Here is a 24,158-nt window from a genome sequence, read left to right on the forward strand (position 1 = left end):
TCTCCAACACCACAGTTCAAAAGCATCAATTCTTCGGTGCTCAGCTTTTTTTATAGCCCAACTCTCATATCCATACACGACTACTGGAAAAACCATAGCTTTGACTAGACTGACCTTTGTTGGCAAAGTAATGTCTCTGCTCTTTAATATGCTGTCTAGGTTGATCATAACTTTTCTTTCAAGGAGCAAGCGTCGTTTAATTTCATGGCTGCAGTCACCATCTGCAGTGATTTTGGAGCCCCCAAAAATAAAGTCTAGGGGTTTAGTCAGGGACATTATTCTCCCTTATACTTTTCTCCCAGTGGGTGCTGTATAAAGAGACCAAAGCTACGGAATCTGTCCTAACCTCATCTGGCCCAATTAGATAGAATGAACTAAAGTGCAGTTCACTTCCACTTAAGTATTTATTGCACAATAACCAGTGCTCTAACTCCATGAGAGTGTTAGTGAAGTGAAGTCGCTCAGTCGTGTCCGACTCTTTGCGACCCCATGGACTGTAGCCCACCAGGATCCTCAATCCATGGAATTTTCTAGGCAAGAATATTGGAGTGGGTTGCCATTTCCTTCTCCAGCAAACTTCCCGACCCAGGGATCGAACCCAGGTCTCCCGCATTTCAGGCAGATGCTTTACCGCCTGAGCCACCTGAGCCCTATGAGAGTGTTAAGTCTCTTCAAATTGGTCCCAGCTCCTGGAGGCCTCTGAACCAAGAGCTTACTCCAGGAAATGTTCAGGCTGACTTCCCATGCCAATATTGGTCATGGGAATTTTGCCCATTTAAGATATATAAAGAGTAATTTGCTGTAGTGGAGAAGGCAATGGCACCCCACTCCAGTACTCTTGCCTGGAAAATCCCATGGATGGAGGAGCTTGGAAGGCTGCAGTCCATGAGGTCGCTGAGGGTCGGACACGACTGAGTGACTTCACTTTCACTTTTCACTTTCATGCATTGGAGAAGGAAATGGCAACCCACTCCAGTGTTCTTGCCTGGAGAATCCCAGGGACGGGGGAGCCTGGTGGGCTGCCGTCTATGGGGTCACACAGGGTCAGACACGACTGAAGCAACTTAGCAGCAGCAGCAGCAGCAATTTGCTATAGTTTTAAAGTCACCAATAACACATTCATCAAAGTATTAATCAATGATAAATACTTATACAGCCTCTTCATGCCTAAATAAGATTACAAGAAACATTGCACAGTTCAGAAATGATTTGCATGCAGAAAAAATTCTTGAGCCACAAATATGTAATGTAAGAATTCAAAAACCTAAAATTTAACTTCCATAACTTTCTTAAATTTAAGTTGTCCATGGAAGAAGAAATCTTTATCTACAGCTTATCCTTACATGGATTTACTCTGAATTTATACTGCTTTACTGATTTTATAGCAAAAATCTCTGGGATGGCTAGAGTTGAGGAAAGAGAATATTGAACAGAGAGAGATCTGGAGAGGGTTTTCACGTGCTGAGCTTCTTTTCTAGTTATATGGATTCTTCATGGGTGCATGGGGTCATTGTCACTGCAGCCTCGCTACAATGATCCTTTCAAGCATTTCCAAGCAATGGAGAAATCTCCTTGCCCATCATTGCTGCTGAAGTAGAATTCAAATTTTTAAAAGATCTTTTGGCTAGGAACAAGAATAAAAAAAGCATAGAAATGAACAAACCTGATTTTAATACAATTGCTCCAAATAGAAATATCTAGCATAGTAACTAGTTCATGTCTGTATATCTCCCCTTAACCCTGCTCCCATATCCAGTGTGTATACCTTGGCGACTTACTTCAAGAGGAAGTATACTAGGGGGTTCTGAGACTGACTCTGCAGCCAGACCACTGGGACTACATCCAAACTCCGTCCTTTCTGTACTAGCTCTGCGACCCTCAGCATGTTCTTTGTGGTTCTGCTTCTGCATGACAATCGGAGATAACAAGTCTATCTGCATCTTACAGGATTGTTGTGAGAATTGAATATGTTAATAATGTAAAGTGTTTAGTATAGTGCTCAGTGAATGTTTAAGTTGTTGTTATTCCTCTCACAGAACTGAAAGTTAATGGGACACTTCCTGCTGGAAAATAAGCTCACACATTTCTATGGATGTAGATTAGTGCAGCAGGTCAAACCACAACTTCTGAAGTCCCTACCCAGTAAGTTTCTGTTTTTGAATTGGAAGATAAAGTATTTTTCCTCACACAGGTGGCCATTACAATTATTCCTATACTCATACTCTTTCTCCCTGTATCTAGGTAACAATACAAAGATCCTTTTCTTTTTACCCTAAATCCCTTTCTCAGCAGAAGGGAGAAAGAAAATATACAACTTATATTTATTTGTTTCCTTAGGTTTTATAGAATATTTTCATATATATGATACCATTTGATCACTTAGGAGTAAGGTAGGAAAATTTATCCATTTTTAATAAATCAGGAGACTCTTAACTCAGAGAAATAAGCAATTTGCCCAGAATCACATAGCTATGAAAACTTTAGGCCTGGAACTTGAACTTCCTTGTTTACTGTATTTTCCCTTCTACAGTGCTCCTTTCCGTGGAAAGCTGACCTGAACTATGTCCTGCATGTTGGGGTTTGTTACCACTTGTTTCCCATTTTAGAATCTTCAGACAACCTTAGATATCAAATCTCCCTTGATTTGTCTCCTTTAGATCCCTTCACTGCTTGATCCCTCTATCTGGTCTCCTTATCTTGTCCTCCTCTCTTCTGGATAATCTCTGGGGAGAAATTGGGCAGCTGTCTTGGCAGTAAACACTGAAAGAAGACTTTCCTGTTTTCCTTGTTTTGGCTAATCAAGATTGTTTTCCTAACTATCAATATAATGTTAACTCAGTTCCATGGCTGCCTGGCTTACCAGAGCAAAGATAATAGTGAGGATCTAGCTTGCTTTCTGGGCTTGTGCTCAGTTGCTAAGTTGTGTCTGACTCTTTGTGACCCCACGGGCTGTTGCCCACCAGGCTTCTCTGTCCATGAGATTTTCCAGGCAAGAAAACTGGAGTGGGTTGCCATTTCCTCCTCCAGTGAATCTTTCCGACCCAGGGATCAAACCTGTGTCTCCTGAGTGGCAGGCAATTTATCACTGAGCTACCTGGGATTGAATATTTAAAGTCCCATATGATTTCCTGTCATGAACTGTATTTTTGATTTTTGGAGGACTAGGCTGCAACACATATGCTGCTTGGCTCTGCTTGTCAGGCAGTTTTCAAAGCTGTGGCTTTTATTTTAACTATTCTGAAGGTGTCATGCCTTGATTCTTTCTTACCCATCTGCTCTGCTTAGCTTCCTGCTAATATGCATAACATAGAAGGAAGAAACAGAGAGAGAGGCAAGTTCTGAAGTCGGAGTATGAAGAGCTACAGAAACCTCTGCTGGACACTAAGGTTTCTGGACTATATTGCACAAGACAGGTCAGCTAGAAACTAACCTAAAGACACTAAAATTCAGACAGAATAAACATGTTGTATTTCTCAAAGTCTGTACGTTTATATTAGAGTAAACCCAAAGTGTTACAAGGACTAACAGTGGCAGAAGTGGAGAGTTTTACTACACATATGTGTAATGAAAACCTAAGCAAGAAATTTTTCTAAATGCTTATGCATCGGCTGCAAGGCAACAGAGTGAAAATGTTTAAAACCTTTTAAAAAATGCTCATTTCAGAGAAACTTTTACAATAATAGAGACAGCTTCTACCATAAGAGATCTATATGACCCCCTTTTTTTAAGAAGAAAAAACTAAGGTTGATAGGAGCTTGGCTGATTAATACTATGAGCACATCAAGGAATTCTGCTGATAAGACTGTCTTTGTGTATCTCCTTTTATAAGTGAAGTGAAAGTCGCTCAGTCACGTTTGACTCTTTGTGACCCATGGACTATAGCCTGCCAGGCTCTGTCCATGGAACTCTCCAGGCCAGAATACTGGAGTGGGTAGCCATCCCTTCTCCAGGAGATCTTCCCAACCCAGGGATCAAACCTGGGTCTCCTGCATTGCAGGCAGATTCTTTGCCATCTGAGCCACCAGGGAAGCCTTCTAAAGGCACACTGTCATTTCTGAAAGAGAGACAGCTTCCTCATCCTGGTGGCCATACATCATGAAAATACATTCACATTTTACAGAGTGAATAAAACATTTTTATTTTATACAGTAAATTAAAATATGAATTTCCCAATTTTTAGATAATTCTAGGAAAATTTTCTGAAATGATCAAAAGAAAACTCTAAGGTTTTAAGGAGCTATGGAGAGCAGCCTGGGATTCAGTCCCTATACTCATATTTCTTAAAGAGTGATCTTCAGATTCTGTGCCTCAGAATAATCTGGATGTTTGTAAAATGTAGGTTCCTGGCCCTACACCAAATCTACATATCTCTGGATTAGATCTGTGGGGTGAGCTCCAAATATCTTCATTTTTAACCAGTTTCTCGATTAATGAATCAGGAAATCACTGATTTAGAAAACACCACAAAGTTCTTTTTACCTAAAGAGGGTTCTAGTAGAAAGTGGTTAACTTTGTAAAATTTTCCATTCACTTAGCTGATGAGGTAGAAAGCTGTCCTACTCTGGAAAGTGCAGCATCCTTCAAGCTAGGTATAATTTAGTGTTGATAAAGGGACACTCATGACATGATCATGGTTGTCAGAGACCACTTTGGATTTCCAAGAAAGCTGAAGATTTTGCTATTGAAGACAAATCTTATCTGTTCACATTTTGCACAGTCCCATTCCCATATTTTTCAGAGCCCATCTCCTATGTCCACACTATAAAAGTATCAGTATCCTTAGTCTGTTTGTAGTCTGGTTGAATGAAACAAATCAAAAATGATACTAGTGCTCCTAGTTCAGATAGCTCCTTGTTTCTTCCTTCCCTCAGGGCCCTGGGAAATACCAATGTGATGCTGTTCATTAATCAATGCTCTCATGTTAATAGTCTTAACATATATTCTGACAGCTAAAAAGTTTATGTCTCCAGAAATTATCCTTTTTAATGAGTTTAATAAAAAAGAAATTCAGGAAATGTGGTAGGCCAGCAGGAGGAGGAGTTTTTGTACGGGGGCCTTTTGATTCTCCTACTTTTTAGGGCCATAAAATAACATAAGCAAGTTACTTGTTTCATTTATGGTAATCATTAGCCCGACTCTAGATATTTAAATGTTCAGAAAACTACATAAGAATTTAAAAATAATAATTTTATAGAAATATTCTATGCAAATTTGTCACAGAGTTAGTAATAATAATAACTAATGATTAATAATAATAAATGTCTACTAAGCAAAGCCCCTAGCATCTTGCATCATGAACTTGAATCTGTGCTCTGCCACTTACTGATTAAGTGACTTTGGCCAAGTTAGGTAACCTCCTTGAGTCTTAATTTTCCCCACCTGTAAAATGGGAATCATAACATTTCACAGGGTAGTTGAGAAGATTAAGCAAATCATGTATTACAAATCCTTAATACTGAATAAGGACTCAATCAAGTTTGTTGTTACTGTGATTATCATATGAAACAGAATGGTTGGCAGTCTTGAGAGGCCCCATTCAAGAAATATCCTGCCTGATGTCATTTGCAGGCATGAGAGTGATGGTGTGATTTTGAGGTTGTATCATTCTTTAACTAAGAAGATTGTTTGCTTAGTTTTTATCTAAACAAATCTCAGGGCAGCTCTAAATGTTTAGCAATGACATCTATGATATAGATTAATAACATTCTGACATTTTAGGGAGACTTAAGAAGCTCAGAATTAATACTCAAAATTAATTTTTCTAATTTCAGAAGTTGAATTTAGGTATTTGTATGAAGTAAAGAAATTCATATCTATGTGAACAGAGTTTCAAATAGAAGCACCAACAAATGCTTTGGGAAGAGGCAGCCTCATTGGGATGCCAAGATCGATTCTCAGTGTGACTTTTCTGAGGAGAAATACTCATTTACATGTGTTTCTTCTGGAGTGTTTGCTTAGCAAGGAACTCACCTCGCTGATTTACAATCATACTTGTTAAAGCCATCTCTACCTGGAGAGATAATGGATAACAAGAAGACATATTTTACCTTACATTCCCACATCTAGTAAACTGAAGTAGTAAGTGATTCATTTGAGAGTTTAATTCAGAGTACCTGTGTTGGACAAGGAAATGGCAACCACTCCAGTATTCTTGCCTGGAGAACCCCATGGACAGAGAAACCTGGCGGGCTACAGTCCATAGGATCGTAGAGAGTCAGACACGACTGGAGCAACAACACACACACACACACCTGTGTTGACATTGAAGTTGCTCAGTCGTGTCTGACTGTTTGCGACCCCATGGACTTTAGCCTACCAGGCTCCTCCGTCCATGGGATTTTCCAGGCAAGAGTACTGGAGTGGGTTGCCATTTCCTTCTCCAGGAGCTCTTCCTGACCCAGGGGTCGAACCCAGGTCTCCCACATTGTAGGCAGACGCTTTACTGTTTGAGCCACCAGGAAGTCCTGTGTTATATTAGTATTTTACTGACGTGACTGTACTTATTAAATAACAATTATTTTTAAATTTCCCAGTATCTTTTACACATATATATTATTTAAATGATAATGCACTCTAAACTAGATATCTTTCTGGTTACTTTAAGTACATAACCCATTTACAGAGTTTATATTTGCATGACTTACATGAACATGCCCTCTGGGGTCATTCGTCCTGCTTGAATTAAGTAAGTTCCAAATCGAAATCCCACTGCATAGGCAAAATATACGAAGGCATGGCTGAATGCATAACAGATTCCAATGATCTGTGCTTTCTTCAAGGTATTTCTGAAATGCACAAAATTTACCAGATAATGGGGCATGAGGTATAGCAAGGTCTTTTAAATAAATGTAGAGTAATGAATATAGAAAACAAGATGGATTATTATTTAGAATTTTAGAGAATTTTTTCTAAGAATTAAAAAAAGAATTCACCTTTTTAACTACTAATAATTATTACAGAGAAAACAACAAAAAAATAATGATTTTCCCTATAGCTCTATGTCTCTATAGTTCGATGTAACAAAACTGACTCCATGTATTTTCAAATGAATGGGCAAGGTCTGTTAAAGCAGACCTAATGAAAGAGTTAAAGAGAGTTGGTTTAAAAATATTTTCTATCCTAATCTTGCACTAAGAGAACAAATGGTGGAAATTAAAGGGCATTACTAACCAAAGAAGCATGAGTGTGAAAGAATACAAAGCTGTCTTTCTGATAAAGTAAGGAGGGCTAGTTTAAAATTAAAAGAAGTGATCACATTTGATACGTATATATTTGTTTTAAAATGTGAACTATTTTAGAGATTCAATATAAAGGGCTAAGCAATATTATTTTCTTTCTTAGATATTATTATTTCCTCAACCTTGTTTCATGGAAATAATAAAATGCTCACCCAGTTATAGTTCATGGCAATGTGAGAGGACCTAAAACATATGTTCTAAATGTGCTTACTCTCAACTCCTCTTTCTAGTCTCCTCTTGGTGGACTTATGTGAGAAAGTCTGATATGCCATTATTAGGAATGATTCCAGAGCAAATGAATTGGCAGGCAAACCACTGCAGTCACCCGGGAGTACTGCCTTTATAGGAACAAACTATAGTTAATACAGTCAGTATGAATCTACAATCACCTGTGCTGAGTCTGAAGCGTCTCCTCATACATTTGCTCAAAGGCTTTTTCTCTTGTTAATGACATTATAGTACGTATATTCTCCACAGCTTCAGTTGCTATCTTATAAAACAAGATAATAAAAGAGAAATAAAATTAGTAGTGGTTAAACTTCTGATTGTGAATTACAGTCACATCGAAGACATGTTAAGTACATCAAGTCAATAAGTTTTTCTGATGAGTTTTCTTAGCTTCTTTTTTCCTTTCCCCAAAATAAGATTGTTGTTGTTTAGTTGCTAAGTTGTGTCTGACTCTTTTTGCAATCCCATGGACAAAATAAGATAAGAAAGTAATATATCAGGATAATACACTCAAGGAAAATTCCTTTGGAAAAGATTTAGTCCACTGATCTAAATTTAGCCTTCAAGTCTTCATTGAATTTCTATTTAAACTAGTTCCATAAGCAGAGGGATCAAATATTAGTCAACATTATATCCATATGTAACTATGCAAAGGAGCTGTCTTATGAATTATGAGCTAATTCAAGAAAAAGACAGCAGAGAGAATCAAATAAATAATTATTTCATTCTAGCACAGAAATGCAAACAGCAACCTGTTTGCAACTTAGGAACACTGCCATAAAGTAACATAGAGTGTGGCTTTTCAATTCTGTATAAGATATTTTATGGCTATTTTAAATTTTGATTTCTTTAACCTTAAAAGGATATTTATTTATTCAATTATTTGCTGCACCACACAACACATAGGATCTTGGTTCTCCAACCAGGGATTGAAGCTGTGCTCCCTGCAATGAAGCATGGGTTTTTAACTACTGGATTGCCAGAGATATCCCTTAAAAATGATATTTAGTTTAATTGTATTAATGCTTCTTCATAGTTACATAGTTTTCAAAAAGAAGAGGTATCGAAAATGGAGGAGACTTTTGGCTTAGAATAATTTGGACATGAGAACACATGTTGATCTGAAAGAGAAATTTCCTGCTTTCACAGTCTGTTTCCAGACTGGCAGAGTGGACTGTGGAACAGATGAAGACCTAGGTAGACACTCAAGGTTATTTGAAGGGGACTTGGGTTATGGGAGAGAATTGGATATCTGGACCATGGTCAGGACACCTGGATTCTGCTCTAAAGTCTTGTAATTTCAAAAGAAACTCAAAGAAACCTCCATTTGTAATATTTTGTGGATAAGATAATGGATAAGAATGCTGAAATCTTGAGGAAAATAAAGAGAAATGAACACAAAATCTTGGGTTCACTTTTCACAAGGGAGAAAGGACTAATAAGAGAGACTTAGAAAATAACCTTCATTTTTTAAAACTAATATGGTCATTTTAAATCTGAAAAATAAAACATTTGATGATTTGTCCAAATCTATACATGCAACCAAAGAAGGACCATATTCTTACTGGTCCATATTCTAAGTTTTGGTGTTTGGTAAAGTGACAGATTAAAAAGCCAGTAGGAAAAGGACACGTTGCCTATTTGACTGGAATTATTAATTGTATAGTTTGAGGTTACTCTAATAATGCAAAAAGGAAAAAAATCAAAGATTTTTGATTTATAACTAAAGCTCATGATGTGCTCCCTCATAGCTCAGTTGGTAAAGAATCTGCCTGCAGTGCAGGAGACCTGGGTTCAATTCCTGGGTTGGGAAGGTACCCTGGAGAAGGAAACGGCAACCCACTCCAATATTCTTGCCTGGAGAACCCCATGGATAGAGGAGCCTGACAGACTACAGTCCATGAGGTCGCAAGAGTCAGACACAACTTAGTGACTAAATCACCACCACCATGACGTAAAAATTAAGATGAATAAAATACAATTAATTAGGGCCAGATAAACTTGGAAGTAGTGATAATTTGCAAACACGTGGAGGGCTGAACAAAATTTCAACCCTCGGAGTCAAATACATGCTAAACAGTTCAGTCTTTGCTCAAGTAGACATTCTAAAGGTCCTTATCTAGTGCAGGAAAGGTGGAAAGGTCCAAGGGTCATGAAAACTAGATTTATTTGAGCCCTGTGCTTCATTGGATCCCTATTCATGAACAGGTGACTGTATCATATTAGATACATATGTAATATGATATTTAATATGATACTATATCTAATTTAATATATTAGATCTATATCTATATCTAATCTATATCTAATATGATCAGTCACTGTGATTCAGACCATAAGGATATTAAAATCATTTTCATACTCAGGCATGTTCACCAACTTTGATATAAATCTTTAATACTATATCTTGGGCTGGATGGCCAAGAGAAGACTTGACATTTACATGATGCAGCTTCCTAAAGTCATGAGAAACAGGTTTTGGACCTCTACTGAGATGAAAACTGAGAAGGATAGAAGGTCCCCAAAAGCAAACAAACAAAAAAGTAGACTATCATCTAAGGGATAGGCAACAGCCTGGGAAAGTAATATACCACCTGCAACTACAGAAAAGGGAGGATAGAAGATGGATAGACACTCAAGAGGGATGTTACATAAGAGATTCTTACTTTGGGTGAGTGGCTGGATCAAATGACATCTCTTTCAATTCTTAGATATTATGGTACTACATTTCCAATATTTCCCTAAATCTCTACTACAATGATAATTGTTATGAATATGACTGATCTTGGGAAAGTTACATGTGGGTTTAGTTGCTAAGTCATGTCCAACCCTTGCAACCTCATGGACTGTAGCCTGCGAGGCTCCTCTGTCCATGAGATTTTCCAGGCAAGAACAGTGGAGTGGGTTGCCATTTCCTTCTCCAGGGGATCTTCCCATCCCAAGTTGAACCCTGGTCTCCTGCATTGCAGGCAGATTCTTTACTGACTGAGGTACTAGGGAAGAAAGTTATATATGTCAAAGCATTTTCTAAGTAAATACATTGTTCATTTTGACCAGTATAAAGTTTTGTTTTAGGCACTCCCAATAGCAGTACCTTGCCTTGCATTTAGTAAATATTATATTTCCTCTTTATTTTGAAAAATGAAACAACTGTAATTATTCAAGAAATTTAATTATTCAACAATTAGAGAGTGGGTAATCACAATGTTAACAAATTCCCCCACAATTTGCTAACAGTAATAATGACTGACATTATTGAGTGCTTACTGCCTTCCAGATACTATTGCGTATACCTAATAAGACTGTTTTCTATAATACTCATGAAGATGTATAAGTGGATAGTATTTTATTTCTACTTTACAAAAGAAGAAATTGAAGTCCAGAAATGTTGATATAACTTGCTCATATCACACATTTGTTAGTGATAGAATCTGGATTCTAATTCAACCAATTCGACTGCTAGCCCATGCTCTAAATTATGTGCCCCCCTATTGCTATGACATATCTATACCCGTCCTAAACTTATTTGTATGGATTTCAATACATATACACCACTTTACAGATTCTTAAGAAAGGAAGTTAATGTTAAATATGGAATCTCTTATTGATTTTCTCTTAAAATGTTATGATGGTAGCAATGGTCTTTCTTTTACCTTTCCAGCACGCAGAAGTTCTTGCTTATCCTTGTTGGCAAATCCAGTCATTGCTGTTGTTTCAATCATTCCCGTGAGAGCAAGTACTGGAGCAATACTCAAAATCAGCAGTGTCATCTCCCATCCGTATATGAAGGAAATGATAACTGAAAGTCCCATATTAATTGCATTTTGTGTTAAGACACCAACTCTTGAACCTGTTGCCTATAATCAGACATAAATTGGGGAAAAGCCAGTCAATTTTAAGTTTATAAGAATTGCTATGATAGTTTCTTGCAAAATAAGGGGTTTTTTTTTATTTATACGTAGATTTTTATTTTGAATATATTCCATAACATCTTACAGAAAACCCAAATGAACTTTTGGGTCAACCCAATAATTAGAGATTGTTTTTTAGTCCCTCAGTTGTGTCTGGCTGTGATCCCATAGACTGTAGCCTGCCAGACTCCTCTATCCATGGAATTCTACAGGTAAAAATATTGCAGTAGGTAGCCATTACAGATTCTTAACCATCTAGAACACCAGAGAAGTCCATTTAGAGATTAAATAATATTTAGAGTTTAAAAATGTCCTCTACTATGGGGTCACTATGTTTTATTTGTATGCCTTATGTCCAATATTATTGTCCTTTGAATTGTTCCTATTATTCTTTGAATGTATTATTGGTTTCTGATACAAAAATATTTTCTAGGCCCTACACCTTAAATTTGTCATTTCTTCAAGGAGTCTGAGTTCCTGTTAGTAGAGGATGTTATTTAGAAGTCAATATATAGTGCTAGTTGTGTTCATTATCAGTGGAATGTTAGTGGATATAACGGTGGAGTGTGTGTGTGTGTATGTGTATAGATGCATGCACATATTGAAATCTATATTTATTTCTCTCTTTACATTTCTTGAAATCCATGGGTTTATATCAATACATCCAGTTCCAATTAAAAAAACACAAGGTTATTATTTCTGGCTTTCTCCCTTCTAATATTTGTTATCCACTTCTTCAATAGTAAGAAACCTAGCTCCCATTTTCTTTAATAGAGTTTCATGATCAGTCTCTCTGCTATCATGCAGATCATGACCAATCTGCTATCATGACCCCTGTCTCTGCCCAGGACGCATACCCTCTCCTCTGCATGCTCTGGCTTTGCTTTCCTACATGAGCTTGGTGCCTCATATGAATGCCCGACTCACCATATGTGGTCTCCAAAACCCAGTCCTGCCCCTTCCTCTTACACTGAAAAAGGGCTGGTACTCTTAGCTACTGTACTATAGTATGCTGAATTGAATGAAGATATTCACTGAAGTATATCCTTTGTATATAATATCTTCCCTTTTCTGCACTTTATAACAATTTACCTCAGCAAAGTTCTACAGAGGCAACATCAAGATAGAAAAGGAGTTGGAAACATTATGATATAAGATAACGTAAAAGAAATTTGGGGAAAAAAACTTAAAATAGGTAGAAATATCTTCATCATTGTTTTATGAGAACTACAGGTCTTGAAATTTTAATCTCCTTTATACTGGGATGAAAAAAGGAAACCCCTATTTACCTAGAAACATAGCTACAATCAACTGAGATATCAATTCACTTTTTAGAACATATGTTTTGCTCTGATCATGAAAACATGGTCATTGGAAAAGGTCTAAATAATGTTTAAAATGACATCCTTCCAGACATAAATACATACACATTCAGATTAGGATTATTGTGTGTATTCAGCATTGTATCCTGCTTTTATCCCTTTATATTATACTGCAAGCTTTTTCATCAGTCATTAAATAGTCTTCAAAAATTTTTTAGTAAATTGCTTCCAGTTTTTCACTACTAAAAACAAAGACGTAATGAGCATCTTTGTGCAAAATCTTTGTGCTCATCTTTTATTTCCTGATATTAAATTCCTAGCCTGGAATTATATGTTAAAGGGTATATACCCTTTCATTCTTCATAAATATTGTCAAATTGCTTCTCTAAAAAATGATATTACTATTCACTGACGTACCCCACTCCCAAATTAGTATCATCATTAAAATAACATTAATGAAAAATCTTCTTTCCCCACAGGGCTCTGTGAAGTAAAAAGTTGCCCAGCTGTGTTCAACTCTTTGTGACCCCATGGACTATCCATGGAATTCTCCAGGCCAGAATACTGGAGTGGGTAGCCATTCCCTTCTCCAGAGGATCTTCCTGACCCAGGAATCGAACAGGGGTCTCCTACATTGCAGGCAAATTCCTTACCAACTGAGCTATCAGTCAGGGCTCTGACTTACTCCTAAAAAATTTTTTATGGTTTTAGTTTCAAGACTGCATTTCATAATGATTCACTATTTTCCCATTTTTCACTGAACAATCAAAAAAAACTCCCCAAAGTAAAAACAAATAACAATAGCAAATACCAAACAAACCACTAAATACTGAAAATTCAGGCAGACAGACAGGTAACATTTTAAATATGCCTTAGGGTATTTATTACAGACTGACTCTAATCTATGAGCTTAAAATAAGAACATCATTTGGTACTTAACACTTGCTCACACTCTGTCTCTTGAGGGTTCTGGATGATGCAGAGATATATGATGTGTATATTATGACTGAATTGTCCTACACCTCCCACCCAAACTCATATGTTGAGATCCTGACTCCCAGTTCCTCAGAATGTGACTGCATTTGGAGATAAGGTCCTTAAAGAGGTGATTAAGTTAAAATAAGTTTTTTGAGGTTGAACCCTACTCCAATATGATTGGTTTCCTTATTTTAAAAAAAGGAAATTTCAATGTGGACATGTTTGCATGGAGGAAAGACACAACAAGAAGAAAACTATATATAAGTCAAGGTGAGAGGATGCAGAATGAAACCAACCATGCCAACATTTTGATCCTGGCTTTTAACCTCTAGAGCCATGAGGGAATAAATTCCTGTTGTTTAAGCCACTCAGACTGTGGTACTTGGTTACAGCAACCTAGCAAACTAATATACTGTCAACTTGCTCCTTTCCTCCCACCCTCACCATGAGTTTCAGAGTTATATAGATCATATAGTTGGATGAAGAGGCTGTGGAACTTAAGCACTTGTAATGTTGAAGGTCCCACCCCCACATCAAATTAACTGTGGAATGCCCCTACAGCCACATAAACTGTATATATTTTTCTATAAAATAGAAATATTAAAAAAAATTACAATCAGGTTTTGTTAAGAATAAGATATTCTTTTAATATAAAATTCATCTATATATTACTAAGAAATTACTTGCCATCAATTACTTGATAGCTATGATTTGTAGGCCTTTATACATTCATTAATTTCCACTTTGTAGTTTCTTAGTTTGAAGTCAATGACTTTTCCTTTTTCAGATGACAGTTCTTAGCACTATATCTATATTAACAAAAGTATGAAATATATCCAGTGGACAGTTATTCTTTTCTGTTTGGATATTTCCTATTAGGTGGCCATAATATAGTTCTTTTCTTTACTGCCTTCCTCTGTTTTTATCCTATTTTCTTTAAAAATTACAATTCTTGACAGTAGATCAAAAGGAAGTAAAGAGGTAGAAAACCAGAAGAGGAAAGACAGAAAGTATGCTGAGGATTGTAGCTTTTGTGTATAAAATTATGCAGTGTGCTGGAAAGAGAGATAGAAGTACAGTAGATGAACTGAAGATGCCACAGTAGATGAACATTTGAGAATCACTGACAATTAGGCTATACACTACGCATACCAACCTCATGTCTAAAAACATTCAAGTGTAAACCTGCCAAATTTTTGATGGAACAGTCTTGTGTTTGAACTTTTCATTTAGGACATAAGACCTTTCTATAAACTGACTTGTACTTGCATATCCTTGTTTATTCAACAAGCTTGAGTTATCCACTTTTGTACTAATCTGCTTCTTAAAAATAAGATCATATACCTTTCTATGTGGCATTTTAGTTTAAGCTACCAGAAACTTATTGAAATATACAGTCAATGCAGCCATGGACAGGCCACAATCCCTGCCTTTTGGTGATGGTAGCAGGATAAGAAGGATCCAAATATATCTTTCTTATTCCAGAAAGAATTAAAAAAAAAAATTCAGTCTTGAAAAATACTATAAGAACTAAAGGAAAATAAAAAATTGCCTTTAAAGCCTAGAGTAATAGTGTAGTTCTGGAAAGAATTTAGAACTGGAAATCAGAAGAAATTTAATTAAACTTCTTTAGATTCTTTATCAATGTGCAGAAAAATAGAATTTTTCCTTGAGAATTAAAAGCAGAAAGTCATAAATAGTTCTGCAGATAACCATTATGGAGCATCTACTATGTCCAAGGTACTGTAATAAATGTGGGGAATACAACTTTGATAAGAAAATTCCAGAAAATGGCTACCGTAAGAAGATAAATGGAAGTAAACTCAGTATGTAATTGTAGAAATAAAATTCCATATGGCAGGATTCCTGCTTCTGGCTAACATGAACAGAAGGAATGAATTTGTCCTTTCAGCTGAAACAAATAAAAAATAGACAAAATATATGAAACAATAAGTTTCAAGATACTAGACCTAAGGCAACCAAGGGAAATGGGAAACAAACAAGGTAAGCCCTATGATTGCCCCAGCTTACGCCTTGAAAGAGCTTCAAGGCTGTAGAATAGAAAGGGTGAACTCTAAGACCTCTAAGACAGAGCCCACCAGACTAAGTGGAATAGACAAAGCTGAGAGTCTGGAGAGGCCAAGGAAGCTAGAGTTTGCAATACAGAACACTAAAGGTATACAGAAAGAAATCTACATATCCAGAAAGGGCCCCTCTTGAGTATTCAATTGAACAATGCATGTGTGAAGGCTAGAAATAGTGTTTGGTCATACCAGCCTGACTGGAAAACCTCATTATTCACCCAGCATTGGGTAGCGCATGTTCAATGTCTTGCCTCAGTAGTTGACTCCAGTCTTGCTTAATAAATCTTAAAACCAAGACCCGCCTCCCAAAGATCAAACTGTTTCCAGGTAATTTAACTGCATCCCAGAACAAGACAAGAATATTTATAGAAATACAAAAATATTCAGCACCTAAAAATTTATATTCACAACATGTGGCATCTAGTCAAAAATTATCAGGTATGCCAAAAAGCAGCAAAAAAGGACCCTTAATGAGCATAAAAATCAATAAATTGAAACTGACTCAGAACTGACAGAAATGTTAGATGTAGCAGATAATGGCCTTAAAAGTTATTATAATTGTATAGCATACACTCAAAAAGTTAAGAGATAAGGAGGATAAATGAAAAAGACCCACATCAAATTTCTACAAATCAAAACGTCAGTGTCCATAAACAAAGTTTTATTGAAACACAGCCATGTCTCTTTGTTTACCTATTGTCTATGGCTATCTTAGCGCTAAAATGATGGAAGTTGAGACATTGCTAGAGAAACCTTACGTGCCCCTCTCCTCACTTTGTATTGCTGCTCAGTGTGAGACAACTGTAATTTGGCAGCATGTGGAGTGCCACGTGTGTTGCTGTACTATGGTATTTTATTCAAATTTTAAAAATTACCATTGATGTCCATCATCTAAAGACAAGAAAGGAAGAGAAAAGTGGACTTTGGGAGGTCTGCTTTTAAGGATCACTTTGTGTTCTAATTAGATGCCACAGTGTTGTGTTTATTATGCTATGATACTGTATAGTTCTAAAAAGAAACAGAACACGTCAACATTAGGAGACAGCACTCATCATAAAATTCCTAATTCACAGGAAAGTAACATTTATCAATATTAGAAAATTAAAATGGAATAACACATCTTAACAATTTATTCATAAAACTAAAAAGTGAAAATGAGGCTGAATCTAAATAAGTTTCTGAGCAGCTCATTTATTAGCTAAGTAAAGAAAGTCACAGATAGTGAGTTAATTAAATCATGTTTGATTGCAGTAGTGGAAGAGATGTGTTCAGAGAGCATAAATTTATATCAGATGATATGAAAACTATTGCTCAAAAAGTTGAGAACAACAAAAATGTCAATGATCAATTGAAAATCAAGCTAGGTCATTTTAAGTAGTTTCCCTGGCTCTTGATGGATTGACCTAAACAGTTATACTGCTTAATTGTTGTTTTTTTTTGATGAGTCAATGTCAAGTTTGAAGTGACTGAAAAATTAGCTGCTATGGATAATCTATATGCAACAACTACAGTTGAGAATATTTTCAAAGAAGTTGAGACAAAAACCTAGACGAGTACAACCTAAGTGTAACCTGCTAAGATGTACTACAACCGATGGGGGCAAAAATATTTGTAGAGGAAAAAAAAAGGTTTAGTTGGACAAATTTATAAAGTTTGTGAAAATGAAGGTGTTTAAGGCTTGTTGTTGTTCACTGTATTCATATTATTCATTAATAAAGTATTTTGTGAAAAATAAATGAATTTACTAAAAGAGATGGGAATACCAGACAACCGGACCTGCCTCTTGAGAAACCTATATACAGGTCAGGAAGCAGTTAGAACTGGACATGGAACAACAGTCTGGTTCCAAATAGGAAAAGGAGTACGTCAAGGCTGTATATTGTCACCCTGCTTATTTAACTTATATGCAGAGTACATCATGAGAAATGCTGGACTGGAAGAAACACAAGCTGGAATCAAGATTGCTGGGAGAAATATCAATAACCTCAGATATGCAGATGACACCACCCTTATGGAAGAAAGTGAAGAGGAACTAAAAAGCCTCTTGATGAAAATGGAAGAGGAGAGTGAAAAAGTTGGCTTGAAGCTCAACATTCAGAAAACGAAGATCATGGCATCTGGTCCCATCACTTCATGGGAAATAGAAGGGGAAACAGTGACAGACTTTATTTTTCTGGGCTCCAAAATCACTGCAGATGGTGATTGCAGCCATGAAATTAAAAGATGCTTACTCCTTGGAAGGACAGTTATGACCAACCTAGATAGCATATTGAAAAGCAGAGACATTACTTTGCCAAAAAGGTCCATCTAGTCAAGGCTATGGTTTTTCCAGTAGTCATATATGGATGTGAGAGTTGGACTGTGAAGAAAGCTGAGCGCCGAAGAATTGATGCTTTTGAACTGTGGTGTTGGAGAAGACTCTTGAGAGTCCCTTAGACTGCAAGAAGATCCAACCAGTCCATTCTAAAGAAGAACAGTCCTGGGTGTTCTTTGGAAGGAAGGATACTAAAGCTGAAACTCCAGTACTTTGGCCACCTCATGTGAAGAGTTGACTCACTGGAAAAGACTCTGATGCTGGGAGGGATTGGGGGCAGGAGGAAAAGGGGACGACAGAGGGTGAGATGGCTGGATGGCGTCACCGACTCGATGGACTTGAGTTTGAGTGAACTCCGGGAGTTGGTGATGGACAGGGAGGCCTGGTGTATTGTGATTCATGGGGTCGCAAAGAGTTGGACACCACTGACCACTGAACTGAACTGAACTGAACTGAACTAATTACGCATTTGGACCAGTATGCTCAGTGAAGTCCATTTGTCCCTATAGCTTTCTCTTAATTTTTTGGTCAAAAGCGGAAGTTGAATTTCTTGATTTGTCTTCCCAACAGTTTGTGGGTTTAGCAGCGGTAAAGTTTTACTATGGAGTATTGAGTTCAGGACTGAGATTGAAATTTTTCTTTATAAGAAGAACCACCTTGAACCACTATATTAAGTTTTGCTATAGACTTGATAATGTCTCAAGGAATTCAACCTAAAATTGTAAGGCAAACAGCAATTATACACTAACATACTGTGATAAAGTGATTTCAGTGACTACTCACATTGTTAAGTAATGTTAAGCTGTTTTATACTCTTTCCATGTCAAAAAATTTAATCAAGAAGTGAGGTCACCATTGTCTAGGCAATGATAGCAGAGCTCTACCTAATCAATTCATTGGGCTCTTGGAATTAATAAATGAAATTTCTATTTCTTGGGGGGCAATGTAACTATAGTTCTGATGAGGAGAATTTTGGAACTAACATTGTGTCTGTCAGTGGTATATCAAGTGGATGTTGTGGGCTTCTTAAGGACAAAAGTGAGGTAAGACTTCTGGTTGGTGAAGAGGAGTTGCTAAAATATACAGAAACAGTACCTTGTAATTCTGTGAAATTCAGTCTCCCAAGAATTTAAAATGGCTCTATACCTTTAATAAAACTACATTTTACACAGAAAATAGTCTGTTGACAGCTGTACTGGCAGTAAGCCATTACCTTGGGCTGAAATAATGCCAGTTAAAATGGTTGTATTCAATCAACTGTTTCATGAATCATTTTGTCCTATAAGCTTATTTCACTAACATGTTTTTCTCAAGACTCTCAGAGTATCAGAACATCTAAAAATGACCTGGAGCTTAGACTTTTGGTCAGTAGTAAGGGTTTCATAATAATATTTATGTTATTAAGGGGCTAGTTCATGAACATTCACCCTATTACATTTGATAAAAGTAACATGTGACTGAAATTGCATGATGAAGAAACTGAGATGGAAATATATCTTCCTCAAGTTGATAGGAAATATGACCCTGAATTATTGTTTTCTGATTCATCTCTAGTGTGGTGTATCTTTGTGAGAAAAGAAATACTGGTCAAATGGGATTTGGAAATAATTCTTCCTTTGATAGAGAATCCATTCAAGTTGATAGAGAATCCATTCAAACCTTGGCAAAGCAAGGGTTTATGTGAATTATATGCTAGTAGACACAGTCTCCGGAGAAGACAATGGCAACCCACTCCAGTACTCTTGCTTGGAAAATCCCATGGGTGGAGGAGCCTGGTAGGCTGCAGTCCATGGGGTCGCACAGAGTTGGACACGACTGAAGCGACTTAGCAGCAGCAGCAGCAGCAGATACAGTCTCATTCTTTGTATCCTTCTTTTGTTGCTTTGCTTTTCAAATTCTGCAACTTTAAATGGGTCATTGAGTATTCTAGCCATCTAGTCTTTAGCTGTGGAGAAGGCAATGGCACCCCACTCCAGTACTCTTTCCTGGAAAATCCCATGGATGGAGAAGCCTGGTAGGCTGTAGTCCATGGGGTCTCTAAGAGTCGGACCCGACTGAGTGACTTCCCTTTCACTTTTCACTGTTGGAGTGAAAGAGGGATTGGAGAGGGAAATGGCAACCCCCTCCAGTGTTCTTGCCTGGAGAATCCCAGGGACAGGGGAGCCTGGTGGGCTTCTGTCTATGGGGTCGCACAGAGTCAGACACGACTGAAGCAACTTAGCAGCAGCAGTCTTTAGCTACTACTTCTTATTCAATGAAAATGATTTGACTTGCCCAGAAGTTATCATGAGAACGACATTTACTAACTGCAACAGGAAATTTTCAAATGATCAAATGGTATTAGTCAAACGCTTATGAGGAACCACACTGACAAATATTCTCATTAATTTCTCTTGATAAGAGACAACATTATCATTTGACACAACTAAGAGATTTTAGGAAAGCAGTGTTGGTCTTTAGTACTAATTTGTTCTTTTCATTCAAGTAAATACTTACTAAAAGAAATGTCTTACTTATAAAGTATAGCTGGTAGTAAGAATTCCTACTTCACTGAATTCTTAAAAGATCTGAATGATGATAGGTAGTAAGAGAAAAACATTCACACAGCAAAGGAAAAAAAAAAGTTTTGTAGAATGGAGATCCAAATGGAATTATAGGGACTGATATTTCTGCCAAATTTAGTGAACCCTTGAATTTCTAAATACAGATGTTGCCATTCATCTCATTCTATTGTGCTATGGAGGATTATTGCTATCCTCATTCCTTAATGACTAAGTGAAATTCTATCCATCATTTTTTTCCCATTTATATCAGTAAAATCTAGCTTCTCAGCCTTACTTTAAAATTTAAATGCTATTCAATGAAATTTAGAGCCTTGTTTTAAAAATTATAAAAAAGAGTTTCAGGAAGTGATGAAGATGATGCCCCCTTTCCTTTTTAGGTCTTTCTACATCATAAAATTAGTTTTCTAAACCAATACAGAAGCATGTGAATGTTTATAATTGTAACCAACTTGCTCTATTCTCTAGTATTAGAAATCTATTTCCTTGAATGTATATATTGAAAAAGAGGTTTTGCAAAAGTTACTAAAATTAGAATAGTGGCCATGTCTTGTGGAAATAGCTTCCAAAAGAAAATACAATTTTGAAGAGCTGTTTTAGTTGACAATTTGTTGCTCTGATAGCAATGCTGTAATCAACATTTCAGCATTTCTAAACAATAACAACAACAACCAAAAACTGTTAAGATTTTTCTGTCCTTCAGAGGTGCATCATTGACTTTCCTTTTCTCCACATACATAAGGAAAAATGAAAGTTTATAACTGGTAGAATTCTTATTTTAACAAAGAGAGCAAAAACTTTATCTCACTTAAATTCAAAGTGGAAAAATTTTGTTTTACATTTCTTTTCTCAATCGTAGTTGAAACTCCGCTTGTAATAAAAGATTAATTTTATTAAAATAACAGGATGAAAGCTAATAAATTACTCTTTATCTTCCATACTATCCTACTCCCCACACTTATTTAAGCATCACTTTGACATACGTTATGCTAGTCATTCTGTCATTGATTTTGAATATTGTGCATCAGTGTACATTTTGTTTACACCTATTGTGACCAGTCATGATTACACATAACTCTTTAACTTGATCTGTATAACAACAGCACAGAACCATTTCCAGATACACATGAATTTAACTTGTTACATATTACTTAAATGAGATTTTATTTTCTGGGGGGAAAGAAAAATTAAACTTTCTTCTTTTAAAACTTCCAAGTTATTTGTGTGTTTTAATTTTGTTACTCTATCTTATATTACTATCTAATTCTGAGCTTTTTTGTCTAACTCATTCTTGGTATTTTCTGTAGTCCTCTGGTTATCCTATTATGTGTCCTAAATGCCCCTTATTTTTAGTTAAAAATGTCCAGAACTGAAACGCTTCCTTATATCTTTCATTGAGAGCTTCCTGTTAGCCCTGAGACTTAGCTGGTTTCCTTAATGATGTGGGTCATCTCAGCATAGCTCACATATATGCAAAGACACATATGTGTACATGCACTCATGTGTAACACAAACATACACCATTTAAAAATAAAAGCAATATACATACTCCTTGGATTTGTGCTATATCTATGGCTAATATTGTTGTCAAGGCTCCTGTGGTGTTTTCTTTATCATCAAACCAGGAAATATCCTAAAGAAAAAAGAGAATTAAAATGGTTATCAAAAAATTCTTTGACTTGTGATTGTGCTGTATTAACTTGTGCTGTGTGCCTATTTGCTCAGTCGTGTCCAACTCTGCAGCCCATGGACTGCAGCCTGCCAGGCTCCTCTATCCAAGGGGATTCTCCAGGGAAGAATACTAGAGTGAGTTGTCATGCCCTTCTCCAGGGGATCTTCCCAACCCAGGGATCGAACCCAGGTCTCCCGCATTCCAGGTGGATTCTTTACTGTCTGAGCCACCAGGGAAGTGCTATATTAACTTTGAAAGCATTTATTTGCCTGCATCTTTACTCACAGGCATTTAAATTTGTGGAGCAAATAAATTTTTTTCTTAACTTCATGAAGATCTGTATGTAGATACAAACTGAAGAACTTAAACCCAACAGCTTGGACTCTACCATGCTACAACACTACATAGTAATTGGTGTTTAAAATGATCATTTTGAACCACCAAGTAATTTATAATTTTACTGCACAAGTAATTTTTGTGGAGAGCAGATTTTACTAAAAAAGTAAGGTAATGCACAAGACACCTTAGAAATATTTCCAAACTTTCTGTCTAAACTTAGAAATGATTTTTTAAAAAAATCTGTTTCCTTCTCTTCAGGACCTATATAGGCAAGATTTTCCCTGACACTTTACATTCCTACCTAGATCTTATAAGTACTGGGCATTGTGAGAAACTAAAGAGGCAGAAAGCCTGCTGTAAAACCCCTGCAGCCAAAAAAGCATGCAATTTGATAGGTCAAAAATACACACAATAAAAGAATAATGTTATAACCAATTTCATTTTCAACATCAAATACAGATAGCACTTAGCACTTCTCAACTTTGAGGAATGCTGATTTTCTTTCCTTAGCTATTGAATGTTTCCTCCCATGCACTCAAACTACTTAAACCTCTTATGGCTTAAAACTATGTGGAGACTGGCTCTAAAAATGACTGATTTTTAGTGAGTGAAGAGCAAAAGAATTCTTGAATTACTTAACCCAGCCAGGGCCCTGATGCCCAGGTAACATGTTTCTGCCAGCTAAGGAAACAAAAACAAGACAGATAGAAGGTGGTGCATTAATCATGCTGCTATGTAAGAAGAGAGCCCCTGTGGAGGAATATGGGAGGGGTCAGGGGGATTGCAGTCCTAGCATGACATCACTACTCTGTAAACCTCTGGATTGAGAAGGTGTCCCAGACAACTTAGGGTCTAGATGCTCAAAGGGCATTTTATAGAGATCACGATCTGCATGATACAGTAGTGGTGTTGAGAACAGAACCCCAGTCAAGAGCCTATCTTATTGTGAACACACATGAGCGGTAATTTTAACTACAGCACTCCTGATCTAGAAGACATTACTTGGTTTTTATTGTATACTAGCAGGCTTGATCCCTGGGTTGGGAAGATCCCCGGAAGAAGGAAATGGCAGCTTAACTCCAGTATTCTTGCCTGGTAAATCCCATGGACAGAGGAGTCTGGTGGGCTAGAGACCATGGGGTTGCAGAGTTTTGGACAGGACAGTGCATTCTATGAGCATGCACTCATAGAATATATATATATATATATATATAGTTTACACTGCATAATTATTTCTATATTTCAACATGACATGGAATACCCAAGGAAGTTTTAGATACAATATAAAGTAAAAGTATAAAAAATAATTTATTATTTAATATTACATTCCTGATTCTGTTGTTGTTGTTCAGTCTCCCAGTTATGTTGGACTCTTTGTGACCCCATGGACTGCAGCGTACCAGGCCTCCCTGTCCCCCACCGTCTCCTGGAGTTTGCCCAAGTTCATGTTCATTGCATCGGTGATACCGTCCAGCCATCTCATTCTCTGATGCCCTCTTCTCCTTCTGCCT

The 24,158-nt window shown here is 36.8% G+C and overlaps 1 protein-coding gene across 1 annotated transcript in view; it reads right to left on the reverse strand.

Moving 5' to 3' along the window:
- Nucleotides 1–24,158, reverse strand: part of ABCB5 (ATP binding cassette subfamily B member 5) — a 115,186-nt gene that overhangs the window by 15,460 nt on the left and 75,568 nt on the right. Inside the window, exons 19-22 of the mRNA XM_005901241.2 lie at nt 22,186–22,269; nt 11,120–11,323; nt 7,628–7,728; nt 6,645–6,785 (exon numbers count right to left, since the gene is read on the reverse strand). Coding sequence (XP_005901303.2) covers nt 6,645–6,785; nt 7,628–7,728; nt 11,120–11,323; nt 22,186–22,269 — 530 coding nt within the window. The remainder of the gene's footprint in view (nt 1–6,644; nt 6,786–7,627; nt 7,729–11,119; nt 11,324–22,185; nt 22,270–24,158) is intronic.

The sequence above is a fragment of the Bos mutus genome, chromosome 4 (genome assembly GCF_027580195.1).
Source record: "Bos mutus isolate GX-2022 chromosome 4, NWIPB_WYAK_1.1, whole genome shotgun sequence".
Lineage (NCBI taxonomy): Eukaryota > Metazoa > Chordata > Mammalia > Artiodactyla > Bovidae > Bos > Bos mutus.